The sequence below is a fragment of the Aureococcus anophagefferens genome (assembly GCF_000186865.1).
Source record: "Aureococcus anophagefferens unplaced genomic scaffold AURANscaffold_2, whole genome shotgun sequence".
NCBI lineage: Eukaryota > Pelagophyceae > Pelagomonadales > Pelagomonadaceae > Aureococcus > Aureococcus anophagefferens.
In genome coordinates this window covers 3343852-3365645 of record NW_008705562.1, presented here as the reverse complement: position 1 = coordinate 3365645, position 21794 = coordinate 3343852, and the positions used below count along the sequence as shown (strand labels likewise).

General features: G+C 71.1%; 2 protein-coding genes across 2 annotated transcripts; both read right to left on the bottom strand.

The window, feature by feature from the left end:
- Positions 1-1770: 1770 nt before the first annotated feature.
- AURANDRAFT_61476 (hypothetical protein) lies at positions 1771-2718 on the bottom strand (the record flags this gene model as incomplete). The annotated part of the gene is made up of 1 exon (XM_009034971.1): positions 1771-2718. One exon carries the CDS (start codon positions 2716-2718, stop codon positions 1771-1773), a length of 948 nt encoding a protein of 315 aa, XP_009033219.1.
- Positions 2719-12728: 10010 nt separating this feature from the next.
- AURANDRAFT_20488 (hypothetical protein) lies at positions 12729-14854 on the bottom strand (the record flags this gene model as incomplete). The annotated part of the gene is made up of 3 exons (XM_009034970.1): positions 12729-13157; positions 14172-14408; positions 14489-14854. Coding segments are annotated over 3 exons (1032 nt in total), but the record flags the coding sequence as incomplete, so codon positions are not given.
- Positions 14855-21794: the final 6940 nt, after the last annotated feature.

Here is a 21794-nt window from a genome sequence, read left to right as displayed (position 1 = left end):
GGGCGGGCGCCGGGGCGAGGCGGGCGGGCGCCGGGGCGATGGGCTTGAGGCGCGAGCGAGCGACCCTCAGAATGGGGCCCAGGCTCCGACGGCCGGCGCCGAGGTGAGGGGGGGCTCTTGCGGGTCGTCGCGTGGGGCGGCAGGGGGACGCACCGGTGGTCGTCAGGGCGTCGGACGGCGCGGCGATGCGCGCGGCGTCGAGCAGGTGTCGAGAAGCAGGCGTTGAGGACAAGAGCGCACTTTGGCTGACGACGGCATCGCTCCAGTTTTTGCCTTTTCGCCACTGGCCCGCACCTCGACGACCACAAACGAGAGACCCTCGTGGACGCCTCGATTACAAACGAGAGACCCTCGTGTACGCCTAGACCACAAACGAACGAAAAAATCTCGTCGTAAAGAAATCGCGAGCTCACTCGGTCCATGCGTCGCCACCTCTTCCTACTCGTCGCCTCCCGCCTCGCCGCCTCGACCCCCCTCCCCGCGGGCGCGCCCGAGGAGTCGGAGCTCCTCAGTTTGGTGGCATCCGGCGCCCGCGGCCCGCCGCCGGCCGTGTGCTCGAACGCGACGGCCCGCGGCTCGCGCCCCTCCTGCCGTCATTTTCGCGCGCCGCCGCCCGCGGCCGCGGCGCTCTGCGCGTCGCTCGTGCGATCGACCTACGGCTCGGCGCTCTGGCAGCGGCTCGACGCGGCGCTCGCGAAAGCGCCGTCGCCGTCCGTGCACGTGCTCAGTTCCTGCGGCGCGCACGCGCTCCTCGAGAACTGGCTCTGCAGCGTCGCGGCCGCGAACGCGTCGCGCCTCGCGCACGTCGTCGTCTGGGCCGCGGACGCGTGCTCGCTCGGCGCGCTCGCGGCCGGCTGGCCCGGCGTCGCGGCCCTCGACGCGACCGCGTGGTTCGCCGGCGGGCCGGACCTCGCGCGCGCGACGGGCCCCGACGACGACACGGGCGCGTACGCGCGGTTCTCGGCGCTCAAGGCCTTCATGCCCTACGCCGTCGCGCGCCTCGACCGCGACGCGGTCACGCACGACGCGGACGCGGTCTGGCGCCGCGACGTCGTGACCTACCTCCAGCCGCGCGGGCCCCGGGGCCGGCGGCGGCGCCGCGCGAGGCAGGACAGCCTCGTCTTCACGCACAACTCGAACTCGAGCCGGTGCCCGCAGCAGATCAACGGCGGCTTCGTCTTCGCGCTCGCGCGGTCGCCCGTCGCGCGAAAAGCGCTGTCGGCCTGGTTCGGCGCCTGCGCGAATTTGGTGACGCCGAACGTGCGGGCGCCGACGGCGCGGCGGCCCCGCGGATCCGCGAAGATCGAGAACCAGCCGTTCCTCGAGGCCGCGGTGAAAGACGCGCTCTACGACCTCGGCGCGTCGTGTGGATACGGCGAGGGCGACTACGACGTCCGGGTCCTGGACAACGCGCTCTTCCAGGCCGGCTACGTCGGGGCGTCGCCGGCCGCGGTCTTTTTCCACGCGAACCACCGCGCGGGCTGGCGCGCCAAGTGTCTCGCGCTCCGCGACGCGGGCGCGCTCTACGTCGCCGACTGCTCGGGCGACGGCTCGCCGGCGGCGCTCGGCGCCTGCGTCGCGCCGGGGGCGCGACACCTCGCGGACGACGACGTCGCCCCGCGCCGCCGCAAGGCGGCGGGCACGTCCCTCGTCGGCCTCGCGATCATGGCGGCCGAGCTGGCGATGTTGTGCGGGATCGTCGCGGCGCAGCTCTAATATGCGGCGACTCCAACCTTTTTAAAGGGTTCAAAGTTGGGGGGGGGGAGTGATCTACCCCGCGTCCAGCTTGCGCAGGCGCTGGACGACGTGGTCGAGCCCGCCCTTGCTCAGGCAGACGTGCTTGCTCCGCTCCAGCGAGCAGAGGTCGTAGTCCACGGACCGGTTGGACTGGAGCTCGACGGCGTAGCCGCGGTCCCGGAGCGCGCCGATGGTCTCCAGGACGAGCGCCCGGCCGTCGCGGATCTGCGCGGGCGTGGAAAAATACTTGCCGGTCTTGTCGTTCTCGCCGAAGTGGAGCACGGCGACGACGTAGACGGTCCGGTCGGCGCCGCCGCGCAGGTGGCCGTCGACGCAGCGCGTCACGTTGGCCGTCGCGAAGGCGTTGCGGTCGCCGGCGCGCAGGTGGACGCTCACGTGGTCCTCGTGCGGGAACGGCGCCGGGAACGCGCTCCGGCAGAGACGCTTCAGGAGCCGCCACTCGGGGTCGCGCGCCATGTCCCGCAGGTACGCGCGCAGGATGCTGCGCTCGTAGGTCGGGTCGCTCAGGATCGTTCGCCGGTCCTGCTTCCAGCGCTTGCCCTTGCGCAGGACGACGTCGCCGACGCGGTAGACCTGCTGGCGCGCCGCGACGCGGACGTCCGCGGCGCGGAACGGCCCCGCGGCGGCGCCGTCGTCCGCGCCGTCGTCCGCGCCGTCGTCCGCGCCGTCGCCCGCCGTGGCCGCCGCGCCGTCGCCCGCCGCGCCGTCGCCCGCCGCGTCGCAGCGGCCGCAGGCCGCGGGGCACGCCTCGGCGAGCGGCGCGGCGCCCGGCGCCGCGCGGAACTCGCACCGCCGCGCGTCGCCCCGGACCCAGTCGCACGTCCGGTCGCGCCGCTTCCCCTTGAAGACGACGGCCGCCGAGTCCGCGCAGGGCGTCGACGGGCGCCGCTCGTCGCCGGGCCTCGACCCGCTCGCGGCGGCCGCCGCCGCGACGAGCACGACAAGCGTGCGTCGGCCCATGGACTGGCGGTAGTCCGGCGATGACACCGGGACGATTCCTCGACGGCGCGGGACTTCGGCGTGTGGCCACGAAAAAGCGACGCGCGGCGATGCCGCGGCGGCGTCGACCAGTTTTGTACGCTCGAGGCCTGCGGTAAAGAATCGCTAAGTCACGAATCTACCCTGGTCGCGACTTTCTCACGTAGAGGAGGTGGAGTAACCCGGAGTACAGTATGCCCCATAGAAATCCGGACTATACTTTTAGGAGTACAGAGGAGTAGGGAGTACAGAACGAAGAGTACGATAAGATAGTTAAGAAGTAGGGAGGCGTCGGGGCAGATCCTGGCAGAACAGGATCGCAGAATCGGAGCACGTCCCAGATGCGCCATCATCGCGGAGACGACAGCAAATTTCGTTTGAGAGTATCGAATTCGCTCTGGGTAATAGCCCGGGCCGTCAGGAGATCATTCAGTTCCGAAATCTTTGCGATCAAGTTCCCAGTATTGCCCCTCGGAGTCGCAGGAGGTGCATGGTGCATCTGAGGCATGGATTGATGGGGCATGGAATGCATGGGATGATGGTACATGGGCAGTGGAGTCAAAGGCATGGCTTGATGGGCATGCATTGGAGCTCCACTGAAGAATTGATTGGAATTTGAGATGATGCTCGGATTAGCGTACGGAGGCATATACGAAGGAGGCACAGGCGAGTCAGAAGTCACAGCAGGAGTCGGAGAAGTTCGTGTAGCAGGTGCCGGGGCTTGCGAATCATCCATAAGAGCATTCATCCCATCCATGCCATCATCGTCATTCTCGAACTCTTTATCCAGCTCCGAAGCAAGACCCGAAGCAAGTCGATCCAAGTCCACATCTGACCTCTTAATTTGATCCGGCATCGTAGCGTTGATACTCTCGACCAGTTCACTGCTCGGTGTGCAATCCTTGTAGTACTTGGTGACCTTAGGCGGATGGGTGAGAAGAAGTGCAAGACGTGCGTGGTCTGCGCTGCTCTTCATGGCTCCGGTACGATAAGTCCCTGCATTGGAATCCATGGCTGAAATCGCTTTGAGTCTTGACGTCACGTGCCCAAGAAGAAGCATGATGAAATGATCTGGTACCCCACGTTCAGTGAGGTACGAGTCCATTCCGTAACGGGCGCTTCCAAGGCTGTAAACCCCAGATTCCGGAATCATTTTCCCAAATCGCTCTCTCGTCGGTGGTGGAATAGTTGGGTCAGTCCTCATGGCCTTGAGAAGCGAAGGAATAAAATTAATCATATTTCGTCCAACCGGCTGGCCCCACCAAACCTTCGAAGCCCTGGTAACATCTGCCCGCGGCTTTAGTATCAACCGGACATCATTCGGCGGCAGCTTGTCGTTTACTCGAAACTGTCCAGGAGGCTCGCTTGAGGGAGATCCAGGAGGCCTGCCACTGAGCAAAGTCTCAAACCGTTCAACTATACCAGCATTCGTACCACCGTCAATGATAAAGTATGGCGGTTTTTGGACAAGTTTGCCCATGGCATTAATCCTCGTTGTCTTCAGCGGCCATGTCTCCAATCCCCAAAGTCCTTTTTTGCCACCAGCTAAGTTCACAGGGATCAGATCGTAAGTGCAGAGCTTTTCATATTGCTCGACCGCTCGACCAAGAGCGTTGTAGGCGATGTCCAGCTGAAAGCGGAACCTGATGAGAGTTAGGTGTTGAGCAAATCTGCTGAGGTGGACAGTGCGGGTGTCTCCGGAGGAAACACAACGTCGGTGATAGTCGTCAAGAAGTTGTATTTTCAAACTAGGTCCGTCTCCACGAGTAAGTGTGATGAGGCGGTCCACGTATTTTTTCATGTGGTCAAAGATAGCTGCTGGAATGGGGTCGGTCTTCGTGTGGCCCACTCGAGCGTAAAGCTCCGCACGGCCTTCAGCATTTGACAAGGTAATCTCTTTCTGGAAACGCAACCCAAAATCCTTGTACGACTGATTCAGGCGACGGTAAGCAGTATCAGTTTTGTTCCAAAAACCCCAATTGCCCAATTCCGTAGCCCTTTGGCTGTCCTTGCCTTCCCGCAACCTACGATTTGAGTGTCATGTTCCAAAATCTCAAAGTCAAAAAGTGTAAAAAAAAGGGGGACGCTGGCCCGACCGTAGATATGACTGAATGGAGTCAAGATTTTTTTTGATGCCGGTGGGGGCATACATCCGGGATGGGTTGTCGAGGCACGTTGCCGTCTGCATGTAGAGGATTAAACAGGAGACGCGCTCCGAGTGGTTGACCATGTAGAGCGCGTCAACGGGCGCTACAGCTCGGCCTGCTTGGAGTTCGGCCTTGACCTGGGCCTCGCATGCGACGCGGAACAGGTCGACGTCCTCGCCGTCGTAGCCCGAAAAGAAAATTCTGTTCAGCGTAGAGTCGTAGGAGTTCAGACCTATGAGGGAGGGATGTGGTGAAAGGTATGATGAGGGGTGGGGGTGGGCGCACCAGTGGCGTTTTTGACCGATTCAACTCGGGGCGCATGGGTGCGAGGAAGCGATGGTCGAGGGTGGGGAAGAGGAGGGGCTCCTCGCCCTCGCCCAGCAGGAGGAGCGCCCCGAGGGAGTGGTGGAGGTGCGGGAGCGGGTACAGGTGGCTGGGGAGCGGGTACAGGTCGTGGCGGCGGTGGCGCGCCGAGACGATCCCGGCACCGGCCCCGGCCCCGGCCGGCCGGCCGGCCGGCCGGCCGGCCGGCGGGGCGCGCCCCGGGAGGCCCAGCCCCGCGGCCCCGCGCGGGCGCGACGCCCTTGGAGATGTCGCGCGGGGCGGGTGGGGAGGCTGGGGGGGGGGCTTGGGACGCGTACCTCCGGCCGCTGGTGTCGGACACGTTCATGAGCGTCCGCGGCTTCCTCAGCCTTTTCGTCCTCGAAGCAGCTGGAGCGTCCTCGAAGGACGTCTCCTCGACGGGCAACTCCGGGAAGTCGAGGAGCCCGTCGTCGGACCCCGCGAGGTCCGCGAGGTCCTCGTCGTCGAAGAGCGAGAGCCCCCCGAGGCTCTCGCGCGCGCTCGAGACACGGTCGGTCACGGACACGCTCGGGCGAGAGGGGGAGGGGCCCGGGGAGGGCTGCTCCATGCCCCACGGCACCAGGCCCGGGGCCCAGTCCTCGTCGCCCGCCATGCGGGGTGGGTTGGGAACCGGCTGTCAGTGCGCTTCTGAGCTCTCACAGCCACTCGATCCCGCATACGTATGCGTTTAACACAACGCCGGAAGGATATATATCACGAATAACTAGAGTTAAGATTTAAAATAAGGGGGGTCGACGATGGGCCCCTACTTCGACGACGCCTCACAGAGCGACGGCAGAGAGAAAACATGACCAGCAGAATGCAGGAGGCGGAAGGGTGACTCCACTCAGAGTAGACCGCTCGAGGCTGCGTCGCACCGTCCTCGGGCTGCGCCCTCGGACGGTACTCCTTGCCCCTCGGGTCTACTCTTCACTGGGGTGCGCCGCCTAATGCGCTAGAGAGAGACCCTCTTATGATTATTATTATGGGTGCTTTAACGTGGGGACTTTGGCGGCCGCCCGTGGGCGGCAGTCGGCGCATGCGGATCAGGTCGGCGACCGTGGAGACCACGCAGTCGAGAGCCGGGGTGTTCACAGCACCCCTTCGGTGGAGGTCGCTTCTCAAAAAAACACCCCCAAAAAACAACCACAGTACATTCTATTACACACACTCACAGGTCGCACACGCCGCACGTCTCGGGACAGGCTTCCATGGCCTTGACCTTGGAGCTGTCCTTCTTCTTGCAGTTCTTCGCCTTCTTGGTGACGAACTTGGCGCACGTGTTCTTGGGCTTCTTGTAGAACCAGGACGCGCTGTCCTCGCAGGCCGGCGCGGGGACCGGCGCGGGCGACGGCTCGGGCAGGTACCACCTGACGTGGAGCTTCTCGCCGTCGTCGCAGCCGTCCGCGTCGGCGAAGTAGGCGTTGTCGCCGACCTCGTCGACCGTCGACGCCACGGACGAGACCGCCTCGGCGTTCTTGAAGCTGCACTTTTTGAAGCGCGTCTTGCTCGACATGCGCATGATCTCGCGGCCCGGGTCGGACTCGAAGCGCACGGTCCGGCCGGCCTCGACCTCGAGGTACGTGTCCCCCGGGGGCCACTTGATGGAGATGACGTCGCCGCCGGCGGCCGTGGGCTCGGGCGCGGGCCCGGGCGACGGCGCGGGCGACGGGCGCGGCGTCGGCCGCGGCGTCGGGTCGCGCGTCGGCGCCGGCGTCGGCCGCGGCGTCGGGTCGCGCGTCGGCGCGGGCGTCGGCCGCGGCGTCGGCGCGGGGACGATCTTCCGCGTGGGCTCGGGCGTCGGCGTCGGGGTCGGCGCCGGCTTCGTGGGCTTTTGCGTCGGCCGCGGCGCGGGCGCGGGCGTGGGACGCCGCGTGGGCTCCGGCGTGGGGCGCTTCGTGGGCTCCGGCGTGGGGCGCTTCGTGGGCTCCGGCGTGGGCCGCGGCGACGGCGCGCGGCTCGGCCGCGGCGTCGGCTCGGGCGTCGGCGCGGGCGCGGGCGCGAGCGACGGCCGCGGCGTCGGCCGCGGCGTCGGGTCGCGCGTCGGCGCCGGCGTCGGCCGCGGCGTCGGGTCGCGCGTCGGCGCGGGCGTCGGCCGCGGCGTCGGCGCGGGGACGATCTTCCGCGTGGGCTCGGGCGTCGGCGTCGGGGTCGGCGCCGGCTTCGTGGGCTTTTGCGTCGGCCGCGGCGCGGGCGCGGGCGTGGGACGCCGCGTGGGCTCCGGCGTGGGGCGCTTCGTGGGCTCCGGCGTGGGGCGCTTCGTGGGCTCCGGCGTGGGGCGCTTCGTGGGTTCCGGCGTGGGCCGCGGCGACGGCGCGCGGCTCGGCCGCGGCGTCGGCTCGGGCGTCGGCGCGGGCGCGGGCGCGAGCGACGGCCGCGGCGTCGGCCGCGGCGTCGGGTCGCGCGTCGGCGCCGGCGTCGGCCGGGGCGTCGGGTCGCGCGTCGGCGCCGGCGTCGGCCGGGGCGTCGGGTCGCGCGTCGGCGCGGCCGTCGGGTCCGTCGCGTACCAGGCCACGCGGAGCTTCATGCCGTCCGCGCAGTGGCTCCCGACGCCGCAGCCGTAGAAGCCCGTGCCCGCGCTCGTCACGGCGACGCCCGACGCGTCGCCGAGGAGCGCGGCGTCCGAGAAGTCGCAGCTCGCCCAGGCGGCCTCCGTCGCGAACTCCCAGACGTCGTGCGACCCCGTCCACTCGAAGAAAAGCGTCGCGTCGTCGGCGTAGGCCGCGGTCTGCGACGGCGGGTCCAGGGACCAGTCGACGGCCACGGCGTTGGCGTGCGTCGGCTCCGGCGACGGCCGGGGCGTGGGCCGGGGCGTGGGCCGCGGCGTCGGCGCCGCGGAGGGCCGCGGCGTCGGCCGCGGCGTCGGCGCGGGCGCGGGCGACGCCGACGGCGCGCCGGCCCAGGCGATGGCCAGCTTCTGGCCCTCGGCGCAGTGGTTTCCGACGCCGCAGGCGTAGTAGGCCTCGTCGCCCGCGGCGCCGACGACCGTGACGCCCGGCGCCGCGCCGAGGAACGTCGCGTTCGAGAAGTCGCAGGACTCGAAGGCGTCCTTGTCGAGGCGCCAGACGTCGTGGTCGCCGGTCCACTCGAACGTCGCCGCGGTGCCCGCGGCGAGCGCCGCGGCGCCGTCGGACGCGTCGACGCGGACGACCGCGGCCGCCGTCGCGGCCCCGGCCGCGGCGTTCGACGCCGGGGCCCAGAGCCCGCCCCAGTCGACGGTGACGCGCAGCGCGAAGGTCGGCGCGGGCGTCGGTTCGTCGCGGCGCCGCTCGACTTGGTTCGTGGAGCAGAGGTAGCTCGCGCTGCAGATGTTGCACTGGTTGTCGTCGAGGCGGAACCCGACGCCCTCCTCCCAGCCCTCGCGCCAGGTCGTCGTGAGCCAGCAGTCGGCCTGGTAGTTGCCGTTGGGCTCGTTGTACCAGGCGCTGCGCATGAACCAGGGCTCGCCGTCGCCCGCGACGGACGTGAACGCGACGTTGTTCCCCGGGTCGAGCGCCGCCCACGCTCTCTGGTCGTCGGAGTTCATCGGCGTCGTCGTGCACGCGCCGCAGCCGTTCTCGGGGCGGTAGACGCCCACGAGCTTCGTCATCGCGTCGCCGAAGGCCGCGCGGACCGCCGCCGCGTGCGCGTAGTCCCGCGGCACCCACAGGTCCATGCCGTCGGGGCAGCTGTTCGCGTCCGTGCGCCGGCACGTCCGGTCGCCGCCCGCGACGGGGTAGACGTTGACGAGCGTGTCGTTGTTCACGACCAAGCAGTGGACGTCGCCGCCGTTGTCGTAGGCGTGGACGCCGGGCCCGTCGCCGCAGACGGGCGGCCGCGTGGGCGCGGCCGTCGGCACGGACGACGGCGCGGGCGTCGCCGTCGGCGCGGGCGACGGGATCGGCGAGACGGTCGGGCCGGGCGTCGGCGCCGCCGTCGGGCGCGGCGACGCCGTCGGCGCGGCCGTCGGCGCGATCTCCGCCGTGTTCGTGGAACATAGATAGGTGCTGAAGCAGTAGCCGCAGTGCGACCCGGACCAGTCGTTGAAGCGGAAGCCGAGGCCCTCCTCGACGCCGTCCCACGAGCTGGACGTGAGCCAGCAGTTCGCGCTGTAGTCGCCGTTGGGCTCCGAGTAGGGCGCGTTGCGCATGAACCAGTCGCCGCCGCCGACCGCGCGCCAGCCGAGGTTGCCGTCGGACGACGCCTCGTAGACGGCCTGGGACTCGGAGTTCATCGCGTAGGACGTGCAGCCCCCGCAGCCGCCCTCCTCCCGGTAGACGCCCACGACGTTCGTGTACGGCGACCCGCCGAAGCGGTCGCTCACGGCCGCGGCGTGCGCGTACGTCTTCGGGACCCAGATGTCGAAGCCGCCCGGGCACGAGTTCTCGTCTAGGCGCGAGCACGTCCGCGCGCCGCCCGTGATCGGGATGACGTTGTGCACCTCGCCGTCGACCTCGAGGCAGTGGAGCGCGTGGTCCCCGTATTCGAACTCGCCGGCCTCGCCGCCGCAGACGCCGACGACGGACGGCGCCGGCGTCGGCGCGATCGACGGCGGGGACGAGATGGTGGGGACGGCCGTCGGGAGCGGCGCGGGCGCGTGGCTCGGTACGGACGTCGTCGGCGGGTGCGTCGGGAGCGGCGAGATCGTCGGATGCCCGCTCGGGAAGGCCGACGGCGCGCTCGTCGGGCCGTCGTAGTCGACGCGATTCGTGGAACACAAATAGTCGTCGAAGCACAAATTGCATTGGTTGTCGTCCAAGCGGAACCCGACGCCGGCCTCCCAGCCGTTGCGCCAGTTCGTCGTGAGCCAACAGTTGGCCAGATAGTTGCCGTTGGGCTCGGTGTACGTCTCCGATCGTAGGAACCACTCGTCGCCCGCGACGGACGTCCAGGAATCGCGCGCGCCGCCGCAGTAAATGTCCGCGCCGGAGACGTCGGCGCCGTCGATGTCGACGCCCGTGATCTGGCAGGGCCAGGCCGCCTCGAAGTCGCCGACGAGCGGCGCGTTCGTGGCGCCGTAGGTCACGTCCTTCACCTTCCGGTCGCCCTCGAGGAAGTCGCTGATTGTGAAGGTCACGCCGCGGCCCAGGGACTCGTCGCAGCCGCCGTAGTGGCGCACGCGGCTCACGTATTCCGACGTCGTGTTGACGAATTCGAGGCCGTCGAAGGCCACGCCCTCCGGGTCGCCGAACTGGTTCGCGGTCCCGTCCGCGTCGTAGAGGTTGAACGCGTAGAGGCAGCCGCCGACGGAGGCGTCGATGGCGCTCACGCGGCCCCTGAGATCCTCGGCGACCCACGCGTCGTAGGCCGCCGAGTTCATGGGCACGCGCGTGCAGCCCGCGCAGCCGTTCGACTCCTTGTAGACGCCCACGAGGCCCGTCAGCGGCGCGCCCAGGGCCTCGTAGACCGCCTCGGCGTGCTCGTAGGACCGGGGGACCCAGATGTCGAAGCCCTCGGGGCAGGAGTTGGCGTCCGTGTGGCGGCAGGTCCGCGCGCCGCCCTCGACGGCGAGCGCGTCGACGATCTGGCCGTCGCCGAGCGCGAGGCAGTGGAGGTCGTAGGGGCCGTAGGACGTCACGCCGGGCACGCCGCCGCACACGGGCGCGAGCGTCGGCGCGGCGGAGATGGACGGCGCCGCGGTCGGGACGGGCGACGCGCTCGGCGCGGCGGACGTCGGCACCTTGGAGACCGTGGGCGTCATCGACGGCTCGGGCGACGGCGCGGCGGACGGCACGGGGCTGATGGACGGCAGGGGCGTCGGCGCGGGGCTCGGCGCCTCCGTCGGGTCCGCGGAGGGCTCCGGCGTCGGGTACGGGCTCGACGACGGCGGCGCGGACGGCACGGGCGTCGGCATCGACGTCGGCCCCGTCTCGAAGACGTCGCTCTCGACGAGCAGATCCGGGAAGTTGTGCCGGTTCGGGATGACGTAGTCCATGTCCTCGTCCTTGACGCCCATGAACTTGGCCAGAGGCTCCCACATGGACTCCCAGGGCGTCGTCGGGATCAATCGGCCGCGACCCTCGTCGATGTTCATGGCCCCGTTGGGCCCCATGGTCTCCGGGTAGTGGCCCAGAATCTGGGACCCGTTCAAGCCGCCGCCGACGATGAAGTGGTGGCCCGCCCAGCCGTGGTCCGTGCCCGCGCCGTTCCACGTCAGCGTGCGCCCGAAGTCGGACATGGTCACGATCGCGACGTCCTCGAAGATGCCCTGGGCCTTCATCTCGTCCGCGAAGGCCGCGACGGCGTCGTCGATCTCCGTGAGCTTGCCCGGCAGGCTGTCGAGGTTGCCGTGCGTGTCGAAGCCGCCGATCTCGAGGAAGAAGGCCGCGCGCTCGTGCTCCAGGGCCTCCCGGCTCCGGACGACGCGCGCGGCGTTGCGGAAGCGGTTCCCCAAGCCCGTGTTCGGGAAGGTCGCCGTGAGGCCGTCGTTGCCCTCGAAGACGGCGGAGATCTCCTCGGCGCTGAGCACGGCCGACCCGACGAGCCCCGCGAACGTGTCCGCGAACGCCGACGAGCTCTCCGGGTCCGTGAGCGCCTCGAAGTCGGCCCTGAGGCGGTCGTAGTCCAGCAGGCGCGGGAAGTTGCCGTGTCGCCGTTGAGGTCGACGACGTCCGCCGCGCCGGAGCCCTCGAGGGCCTTCTGCATGCCGTTGAGGCTGTAGCCCACGGCGTTCAGCGGGTTCGCCTTCGGGTTCGACAGCGCGTCGAGGATGCGCCCCATGACGCCCTGGGCGTTCATGTCGTCGGAATGAACGGACTGGGCGATGCGCTGCTGGACGTTGTGGGCGCCGATGGACGGCGGCGTGCGCTTCGCGCCGGACCGGTACTCGTCGACGGTGATCGGCTCGACGAGGGGCCCGATGTTCGCGAACCACGCCGCGTCGCCGTCCTCGTACAGGCCGTGGACGTTGGCGAGGCTCGGGTGCATGCCGAAGGTGCCGCAGGGCTGCGTGTCCTCCCTCGGCTCGATGAGGAGGTAGTCGTCGGTGACGTCGAAGGGCATGTCCGCGACGGGCCCCCGGTACTCGCGGTACTCGCGCGCGAGGCGGTTCGAATTCTCGCACTGGCTGTGGGGCACGAGCATGGTATACGAATCGACGGCGCCGTTCAAAAACAACATGACCACGGCCTTGAACTTGGCCGACGACGGCTTCTCGTACTTGGACGAGTCGCGCGGCGCGCCGGGCTCGTGTGCGTTCGTCGCGTGGAACTCGGGCGCGAGGACCATGCGCTCCTGGGCCGCGCGCAGGGCCGCGGCGGGATTCGTCGCGGCGCCGTAGGCCGCCTCGACGACGGCGCGGCTCCCGGCGCTGAGGCGGCCCTCCGTGAGGAGCACGTCGAGCTCCGCGACGGCGGCCGCCGCGTCGTCGTCCGCCGGCGCGAACGCGAGGCCCCCCGCCGCGGGCCACTGGCAGGAGCCCGTCTCGCCGCCGAAGCCCGACGCGCAGCGCGACAGGCCGTGGTCGATGAGCGAGTGGAGGCCGTTGAGCAGGCCGATCATCTGCGTGCCCGTCAACACCTGCGCCTCGGGCGCGACGAGCCCGCGGTCGCCGACGGCGCCCTGGGGCGAGTAGTCCGGCAGGTAGTAGCTGAACACGCTCGGCGCCTCGTGGGCCATCTGGCCGATCTTCTGGTCCATGCCCTCGAGCGAGACCTCGCGGCCGCCCGTCGGCGACAGCTCCATCGCGCGCGCGAAGTGCAGCACCTTGAGGAGCGGCTCCCGGAGGCGGCCGTGCGTCGGGTCCGCTAAAATCGTGGCCGACCGCGCCTCGCGGTCGGACAGCGCCGCCGCGACGGCGGCGCCGATGTCGCCGTAGGCGCCCGAGTACGTCCGGCCGTCGTAGGCGCCCGATCGGAACGCGTCCGCGACCGCGGCCACGTAGCGCGGCGACGGGTTCGACGTCACCATGCGCTGGATGAGGTGGCGCGCGAAGAAGGGCGGCGTGTTCGAGTGCTCGAACATGTGGTCGATGAGCGCCTCGGTCTCCGCGACGGCCGCGCGGCCCGCGACCGACAGGGCCCCCGCGTCGTCCAAGTCCTCGGCGCCCGCGAGCCCAAAGGGCACGAAGTGCGGCGCGTTGCGGAAGGCGTAGAGGCCGCCGGCGACGTCGACGGTCTCGACGACGTTCTTGAGATGGATCGCGGTCCCGACCTCGTCCGTCAACGAAAAGACGGCCTCTTCGTCCAGGGCGAGGCCCGAGAGGACGCCGCAGAAGTGGCACTCCATGCAGGCGGACATGGCGCACGTCACCTCGTCGGGCTGCGAGCTGCTCTCGCACCAGCCGGGGCACGACGCGAGTTTCACGTACGCCGCGACGCCGTCGACCTCGCCGTAGAGGGCGTAGCCCTCGTGGGTCGCCGGGTCGCCGACGGGCGAGCCGACGTGGAGGGTCGCGAGCGCGTCGTCCCAGGCCGGAATACCGTCGAAGGCCGCCGCCGCGGTCGCCTCGGTGTCGCAGACGCAGGTCACGCCCCGCGCGGTGCAGCCGCCGCAGCCGCCGTCGGCCGTCGGGTGGGCCCCGGCCCAGGCGACGCGGAAGAGGCGGTCGCTGTCGGCGAGGAACGCGTCGTCGGACGCCGGGTCGTGGACCAAATTCACCGCGCCCGTCTTGTGGACCTGGACCTTCGTCGCGCAGGGCGACTCCTCGTCGATCGTCGCGCCCGCCGCGCGCCAGGCCGGGGCGGCGCGATCCGCGCAGAGGGCGCGGCCGAGGGCGTCCGTCGCGCGGACGCCGCTCTCGTAGAACGCGACGGCGACGCACGCGGGCGGCGCGTACTCGTAGACGGCCGCCGCGCCGTAGCGCCGGCCCTCGGCCAGGGCGACGCGGGGGGTCGCGAGCGTGCCGTCGATTTTCGTCGAGAGCGCCACGGTCTCGGGGAACGCGCAGGCGCCGTCCGTTTCGGCGCAGAGCGCCGCGTAGAGCGTCCCGTTGGACAGCGGCGCCGCGTAGGCGTCTTTCACGGCGACCTTGACGAACAAAGACCCCGCGCCGAGCGGGTCCAGGTCCGCGCAGCGCGGCCGCCGGTCGCCGATGTAGCCGCCGTAGAGGTCGCGCTTCGGGAAGGGGTCGCGGCGGTCCGCGTGCACGCGGAGGTCGTCGACGTAGTTCGCCGCGCGCTTCGCCTCGACGTTGCTGCGCAGCGGCGCGACGTCGAAGCCCGTCCACGCGCGCGCGTGCGTCGCTATATCGTCGTTGTCGTAGGTCTCGTAGCCCGTGGGCGCGCCGTCGTCGCCTACCAAGTACGACGGGGTCGGATTTCCTCACAACTTTAGGCGAAATTCACGCGAAAAAACACTCCCGTCGCTCGACGCTGGTCGTCGCGGAGCTCGCGGAGGCCGATGGTGAAGAGCTGCATGAACTCGCGCGCGTAGTTCTCGTCCGGGTACTGGTCGACGCCGTCGAACTGGCGCGAGCCCAAGTAGGTGAGATAGACGGCCATCACGGGGCTGAAGCTGATGGCGCGCAGGACGTCCCTTAAATTTCCGAAGGCGTGCTCGACGAAGATATCATAAAACTTGAGCCAGACCTCGACCTCGTCGCGCGCCTCCTCGACGCCGCCGACGCCGACGACGTAGACCTGCGACAGGGACCAGGCGACGCGCTGGCGGAGCTGGTCCGGGGCGTGTAGCGCGATGTTCGTGAAGACCATGCCCTTGCCGAGCTCCTCGTCGTGGGGGAACTCGAGGTCGTCGTGGAACGCGACGCCGCGGCCGCGGTCGTCGGCGCCGTAGTACCAGCCGTAGCGCGGGTTCCCGAGGGCCGGGTCCGTCGCCGCCTCGGACGCGTCGCAGGCGCCGGCGAAGGCCGGCAGGGCCCGCCGCCGGAAGTAGGCCCGGTGCGACGTCGGCGGCAGCGCCATCTGCTCGGCGAGCCACGCGGCCGTGTCGTTGCCGAAGACCTCGACGACGTCGTCGACGCCCGCCGTCGTCGCGCCGAAGGTCGCCTGGCCCAGGAGGCGCGACGCCGCCGCGCGGTCCGACTCCGGCGCCGCGTCGAAGCCCAGGAGCCAGAGCCCCTCGGGAAAGTCCGCGTCGCAGAGCCCGTCGCCGTCGCAGGACACGGCGAGCGGCAGCGGACCGACGCCCTCCCAGGGGAAGCCGCCGTAGGACCGCGCGGCGACGACCGTCGTCGAGTTGGCGTAGGCGAGCTGGAGCACCTGGTGCTCCAGCGACGCGGGGAGCGCGTGGGCGCCCGGCGGGATCGCCAACGGCTCGCCGGCCCACGCGACGACGAACTCGGGCGTCGGCGGCCGCGTGACGTCGACGACGGCGCGGCGGCCCGCGACCCAGCCCGACGTCAGCGCGAAGCCCAGCGTGTTGCCCGGCGCCGTGTAGGTCTGGCCGAAGGGGCTCGCGGCCGCGTTGCCCGCGGCGTAGACGTTGGCCGTGCCGGCGACGCGCATGTCGCCGTCGCACTCGGGGCCGAACTTCGTGTCGATGGACCCGAAGTTGAGCGGGCGCACGTACAACCGCGTGGACGCGCCGTCGCCGGCGAAGGGCTGGGTCAGCGCGTTGCCGCCGTAGCCGATCGTCTCCGGCGCGGCCGCGCCCAGATACGCGAACGCGAACTGCCACCAGGCGATGGACGACTCGTAGGCCGTCGTCCCCGGCACGCCGCGCTCGAAGGGGTCGTCGCCGTCGCCGCTCGCCGCCGCGTTGAAGGCGTCCAGCGTGTCTCGCAAGTTCGCGCCGAAGTCGTCCGCGAGCGCGCCGAGGGAGAACCAGGGCGCCCCCGCGATGGCGTCGCCGGCCCGGGACACGTTCGTCGCGATCGTGTCGGCCGAGTCGATGAGGTAGGAGTAGGTCGCCTTCGCCGCGTCGCCGTAGACCAAGAACAGCTGGCTCCGCGCGGCGTCGTCCTCGACGCTCGACTCGCCGTCGTTGTCGACGACGCGGTCCAGGTGGAACTCGCCGCGCGCGTTGTAGGACAGGCCCTCGTTGTAGACGCGTTTTCCCGTCCCGTCAACGACGAAGAAATCACCGCCGGGCTGGCCGTACCATAAAAACCAGATCGTGTTGAGCCCCGTGCTGTCGACCTCGAACATCCAGCTGTTGCCCTTGTTGGCGATGCGCACGCCCGGCAGCGTCGCGACGGCGTCGAGCGCGTCGCCGCGGGAATCCGGCGACGCGCAGGTGCCGACGACGTGCGCGTCGAGGCCGTAGTTGCCGTCGAGCGTCGCGTCGTCGTCGGCGTCGGGCTCGAGGCCGCGGATCTTGCCGCCCGTGGCGACGACGACGCCGCGCGCCGCCGTGATGACGACGTCGGAGTTCGCGGGGTCCTTGGCGCGCGCGGTCACGACGGTGGAGCCGTCGCCGCGCTCCTCGACGGCGTCCACCAGATAACCCTCGAGGACGACGTCCGAGAGCGCCGCGTCCTGGAGCTCGGCGACGAGCTCGTAGCCCGCGAGGGGCCGGCCGCCCTTCGTCGCGCGGATGACGCGGCCCCGCGGGAGCGTGTTGTTCGGGTAGGCGTCGGCGCCGTAGTAGTCCGGGAAGGGCTGGCCCGTCATGTCGTACTGGAGGCTCCAGTTGAAGACGTGCGCGTCGCGGAGCGCGGTCATGGCCGCGGGCGAGAACTCCCAGAAGCTGCGGAGGCCGGCGTCGGCCCAGGCCGGCGCGCCGCCGGCGGGGTAGGCGATCTGGGACGCGTGCTCGACGAACGCGTCCTCGGGGTCCGCGCCGTCGGCCTGCAGGATGTTGTTCGGGAGCCACAGCCAGCCGCCGCTGTAGGCTGTGGTGACGTCCGTGAGCGACGCCGTGACGACGGTGACCGTGGCGTACGGGTCCGCGGCCTTGGCGGCCCAGGCCGCGACGGAGCCCGCGAGGCCCGCGCCGACGACGAGCACGTCCGTCTCGTAATAATTGGGCGTCGTCGGCGGCGCCGTGGCGCCGCCGGCGGCCGTGGGGGCCCGGGACGGCGCGGGCACGTCCGAGGCCTCGAGGGTGCAGGCCGCCGTCACCGTGACGGCGCCGTAGGCCTTGGCGAAGCCCGCGCGGATCGTCACGGGCCCTTCGAGCGGCGCGACGAGCTGGGCCGCGCCGTCGGCGCGCCGGCCGCCGCAGGAGCCGCCGGCGAAGGTGCCGTTGCCCTCGAGGTCGAAGAGCCACTGCGTGCCCGCGTCCGCGACGAGGTCCGCGGTCAGCGTCTCGCCGGGGACGTACGCGCCGCCGCAGGGCACGGGCGTGTCGCCCCGGGAGAGGACGACGGACGCGAAGGTGAGCGTCGTCTCCTCGAGGGCCGGGAGGTTGGCCATGAGCACCTCGCCGACCGCGACGCGCTGGCCGCAGGACACGCGGCTCGGGAACGCGGCCGCGGGCGCGACCGCGACCGCGGCGACGACGAGGAGCATGGGGATCTTGGTCTTGGTCTTGGTGGTGCGGCTGCCCGCGGTGGTCTTGGTCTTGGTCTTGGGGGTGGCGGGGGTGGCGGGGACTTTGGGGTTGGACTTGGGTGCGGAGATCTTTAGCTTTGCAGCCTCGAAAAAGGGGCCATCGCACTGGGTTGGGAGCGGGAGTTGCATGGGGTTCTGCTCGTGCACGAGTGATATTGCTGGGTGGCTGGAGCGCCTTGTGGTGTCACAGACTTATAGCTGTGTTATTTGGGAAGGCAGCGCGTGCCGGACAGTCTCGCGGCAGCCCGACTCGAGCTGCATCGAGCATCGATGTCGGGCATTTGCGCGGACGAAGAGCGGCACCATCGGCCGGTGCCGCGCAATATCAAACATTCGGGTCTCAGAGCTGAGGCAGATCGCAAACGCAACCAGCGCCGTCGACGCCCGCGACCCGACCCGCGCGACGCCACCGCCTCCACCCGCGCCTTCCGCCCCCCCGCCGCCGCGCCGCCGCGCTGCCGCGCCGCCAGCGCCATGGACTTCGTCCGCAGCGTCTGCGACACGCTCAGCGACCGTGCGGCGGCTGTGATGGGCTCGCGCCCGGATGAACGCGACGTCCACCGGCCCCAGATGCTGAAGGAGATGGCCGAGCGATACGCCTACAACGAACGGGAGCGCGCCCTGCAGCGCCAACGCGAGGCGGGCGAGGCGGAGGCGCGCCTCAGCCGGAGCCGAGGCAAGACGTCCCTTTACGAGAACGTCTCATGGGACGGGCAGGCGGCGAGATGGCGAGTGACAGTCCAGCGCGATAATGTGGTCCTTCTGAATGTCTACTTCGACTGCGAGGTCCAGGCCGCGCAGGCGGTCGACGAGGCTTTGCGAGAAAAAGGCTACGAACCTGTGAACTTTGATGCGAGCGGTGTGCCGCTCCGCGATGATTTGCGCAAGATCAAGATGTCCATCGCCGCGGACCCCGACGCGGGGCTGCGGCCCGCCGAGGCCGAGGAGCCCGTCGTCGACGAGGGCCCGGCGATGCCCCACCGGCTGCGCGCTGCCCTCGACGCGAACTTGAGCATGATCGACTGGGATCACGCTGCCTGTGACGAGCGGGAGGACCGCGCGCGCCGCGACGCGGCGCTCGATCTGCTGAGCCGGCGGAAGGAGGTGTCGTCCAAGTATTGGGGTGTCAGCCGCATTGGCGGGAAGTGGCGGGCGTCTCCGTATATTCCCGAGCTCAAGGACCGCATCGCGTGCGGCGCGTACGACAACGAGGACGAGGCGGGGGGCGCCGTCAACGCCATGCTCGCGCATTACCAGCGGCCTCCCGTCAACTTCGACGAGGACGGCGAGGCGCTGCCGCCACCGACTCTCTTCTCGGCGGAGAGCCGGGCTCTCGCGGCGGAGCCCGATGCCGAGCGCGTGGAGCGCGAGGTCGAGGCCGCGGCGGAGGCCGACGCCAAGGCCGCGGCGGAGCGCAAGGCCAAGGAGGAGCGCGCGAAGCGCGATCGGCTCCAAGCCGTGCTGACGGCGGACGTCGCGATCGTCGTGCCGCCGCCGCGGCCCGTGCGCAAGGAGGTGCGCCCGTCCGACGGCTGCTTCTGGGGTGCGTTCAACGCGAGCGCCAAGACCAAGTCGTCGCTCCCGTCCTATATGACGCCGTCGCTCCCGGGCAAGGGCTGGGACCCGAAGCCCGCCGTCGCGGCCGCGTTCCAGATGCCGGCGGCTTCGACCGACGACGGCGCGCAGCGCGTGGCGCCGCGCCGAGGCGTGCAGCGCCGAGGCGTGCAGCGCGCGGCCTGCCTCGGCGAGACGCGCGCGCGGCCGACGATCTACAACGTCGTCCAGCTCCCGGGCCAGAGCATCGACGAGGCCCTCGAGGAGGCGGAGCTCCGCTACATCGAGGATAACCCGGAGGAGTTCCAGGACGACGCGCCGGTCTCCGCGCCCATGGCCGACGCGGCGGCGGGCCTCGCGCCGCCGCCGCCGCCGCCGACCGCCGCCGGCGGCGACGGCGAGGTCTCCACGCCGGCCTTCGCGCCGCCGCCGCCGCCGCCGCGGGCCGTCGCGCCGCCGCCGCCGCCGCCGACCTTCGGCTTCGCGCCGCCGCCGCCGGCCGCCCAGGGCTTCGTCTTCGCGCCGTCGCCGCCGCCGGCGGCCGCCGCCGCCACGCCCATGGCCGACGCGGCGGCGGGCCTCGCGTCGCTGCCGGCGACGGGCGAGCCGCGCTCCGTCGAGGCGACGGCGCGCGCCGTCGCCGCCGGCGCCAAGGTGGACCTGGCCGAGATGTTCGCGCTGCTCGTGGCTCTCGCCGGCGACGGCCCCGTGCCCGGTGACCTGCCCGTGCGCCTGAGCGCCTCCCCGTTTCCGAAATTCGAGGAGGCGCACGCGGCTTACGTCGCGTCGCGGAGCCGCTACAACCGCGGCGGCGGCGGCGACGTCGCGGCCGCGTCCGTCGTGTCCGTCGCGTTCCAGTCGATCTCGGGCGCCGAGCTCTGGTGGGCGCCGGGGGACACGCTGCGGGGCGTCGCCGCGCGGCCCATGGCGCGGCGCGTGCGCACGGGCGAGGACGCGGGGCGGCTCCACGGCTGCTACGGCCGCCAGTTCACGCTGGTGACGCGGAGTGCCGTCGGGGCGAAGCCGACGTCGGCGGGCTCGGCCGCGGACCTCGTGCAGATCTGGCGCGTCGACGGCGCTAACGCCGTCGCGGTCCCCGCGCCGGCCTCCGTCTTCGCGACGCCGCCGGCCGCCGCCGCGCCCATGGCCGACGCGGCGGCGGGCGAGGTGCCCACGCCCGCGACGCTCCTGCGGACGCCCGCGTCCGAGGAGCGGTCCGTCGGCGACGACCACGCGGCGCTCCGGCGGCGCATCGCGGAGCTGGAGCGCCAGCTCGGCGAGCCGCGCCCCGTCGAGGCGACGGCGCGCACCGTCGCCGCCGGCGCCGGCGAGGTCCCCGCGCCGGCCTTTGCGCCGCCGTCGCCGCCGACCGCCGCCGGCGCGCGGACCTTCGGCTTCGCGCCGCCGCCGCCGGCCGCGCCGGCCTCCGGCTTCGCGCTGCCGCCGCCGCCGCCGGCCGCCGCCGCGCCGGGCCCGCCGCCGGCCACGCCGGCCTCCGGCTTCGCGCTGCCGCCGCCGCCAGCTCGCGAGCTCCGCGTCGTCGACGGCCACCTGCGCTGCGTCGCCGTGCCGGCGCTGGCCGCCGCAGCGCCGCGCCCGCCGCCGGCCGCGCCGGCCTCCGGCTTCGCGCTGCCGCCGCCGCCGCCGGCCGCCGCCGCGCCGCGCCCGCCGTCGAAGAAGCGGCCGGCGGAGAGCGAGCTGCTCTCCCCGTCGAAGTTGCGGCGGACGTACTCCGGCGGCTGAGCGCCGCGCGGCCCTTCCGTCGCCGCGCCGCGCGCCCCGGGCTTCGTCGCCGCGAGAGCCAGCCCGCCGGCCTTGTCTTCCTCCTTATGTAGTCTCCTATTCGTATATAGCCGGGCGTTGGGGCCATGGACCGCGCGGCGCGGAGGTCGTCGGCGGACACGCCGGCCGGCGCGCCCGCCCGGCCGGTGCCGCCTCGAGCTCTCGAGAGCGCTCTCCGTGCTCGCAATCGATGAGCGCCTCGGCGCCACCGCTGCAGTGAACGAGCCACTCGATCGCTTCGACGTGCTGCTTGACGAGCGGCTCGAGCGCGAACGCCTAGAGCGTCGCTTTCGACGCGCTGCTCGAGAGCGAGTCGCCGCTACACGAGCGATTGGCGCCGGTGCTCTGCTGCTTCGCCTTTGGCATGCGCGGCGCGGTGCTGCGCGTCGCATTGCCGCCCCACTCGAGCTGAGTCGTGCGCGATAGACCGCGCGTCACGTTCGTGACGCACGAGACGCACAAGTCCTGGCCCGCGCCGGCGGAGGGCGTCGACTACGTCCGGGCGTCGACGCCGGCGGTTCTGCCACGGTCCTCGAAGGCGCGGCGCTGGAGCGAACAGGGCGCGAGGGTCGCGCATGATCCGCACGCAGACGTCGCCTCTTCGTCCACGGTCCCGCTGGTCGTGTCCGTGTGCACGCGCGCTCCGGGCGCCATCGAGCGATCGTTTCGCGTCCCGCGCGAGCCGCCGCCGTCGGCCGCGCGGCCGCCGTGGACGCGGCCTGGCCGTGCGCCGGAGTGCGCCGGATCGCGTCGCGATCCGGGCCCGACACCACCACGCGCGCGCGCCCGCCGCTCGACGCGTCTCGGCCCGGGCGCGTAGGACGGGCACGCGTAAGCTTCTCTGGCAACGAGTCGTATGGGG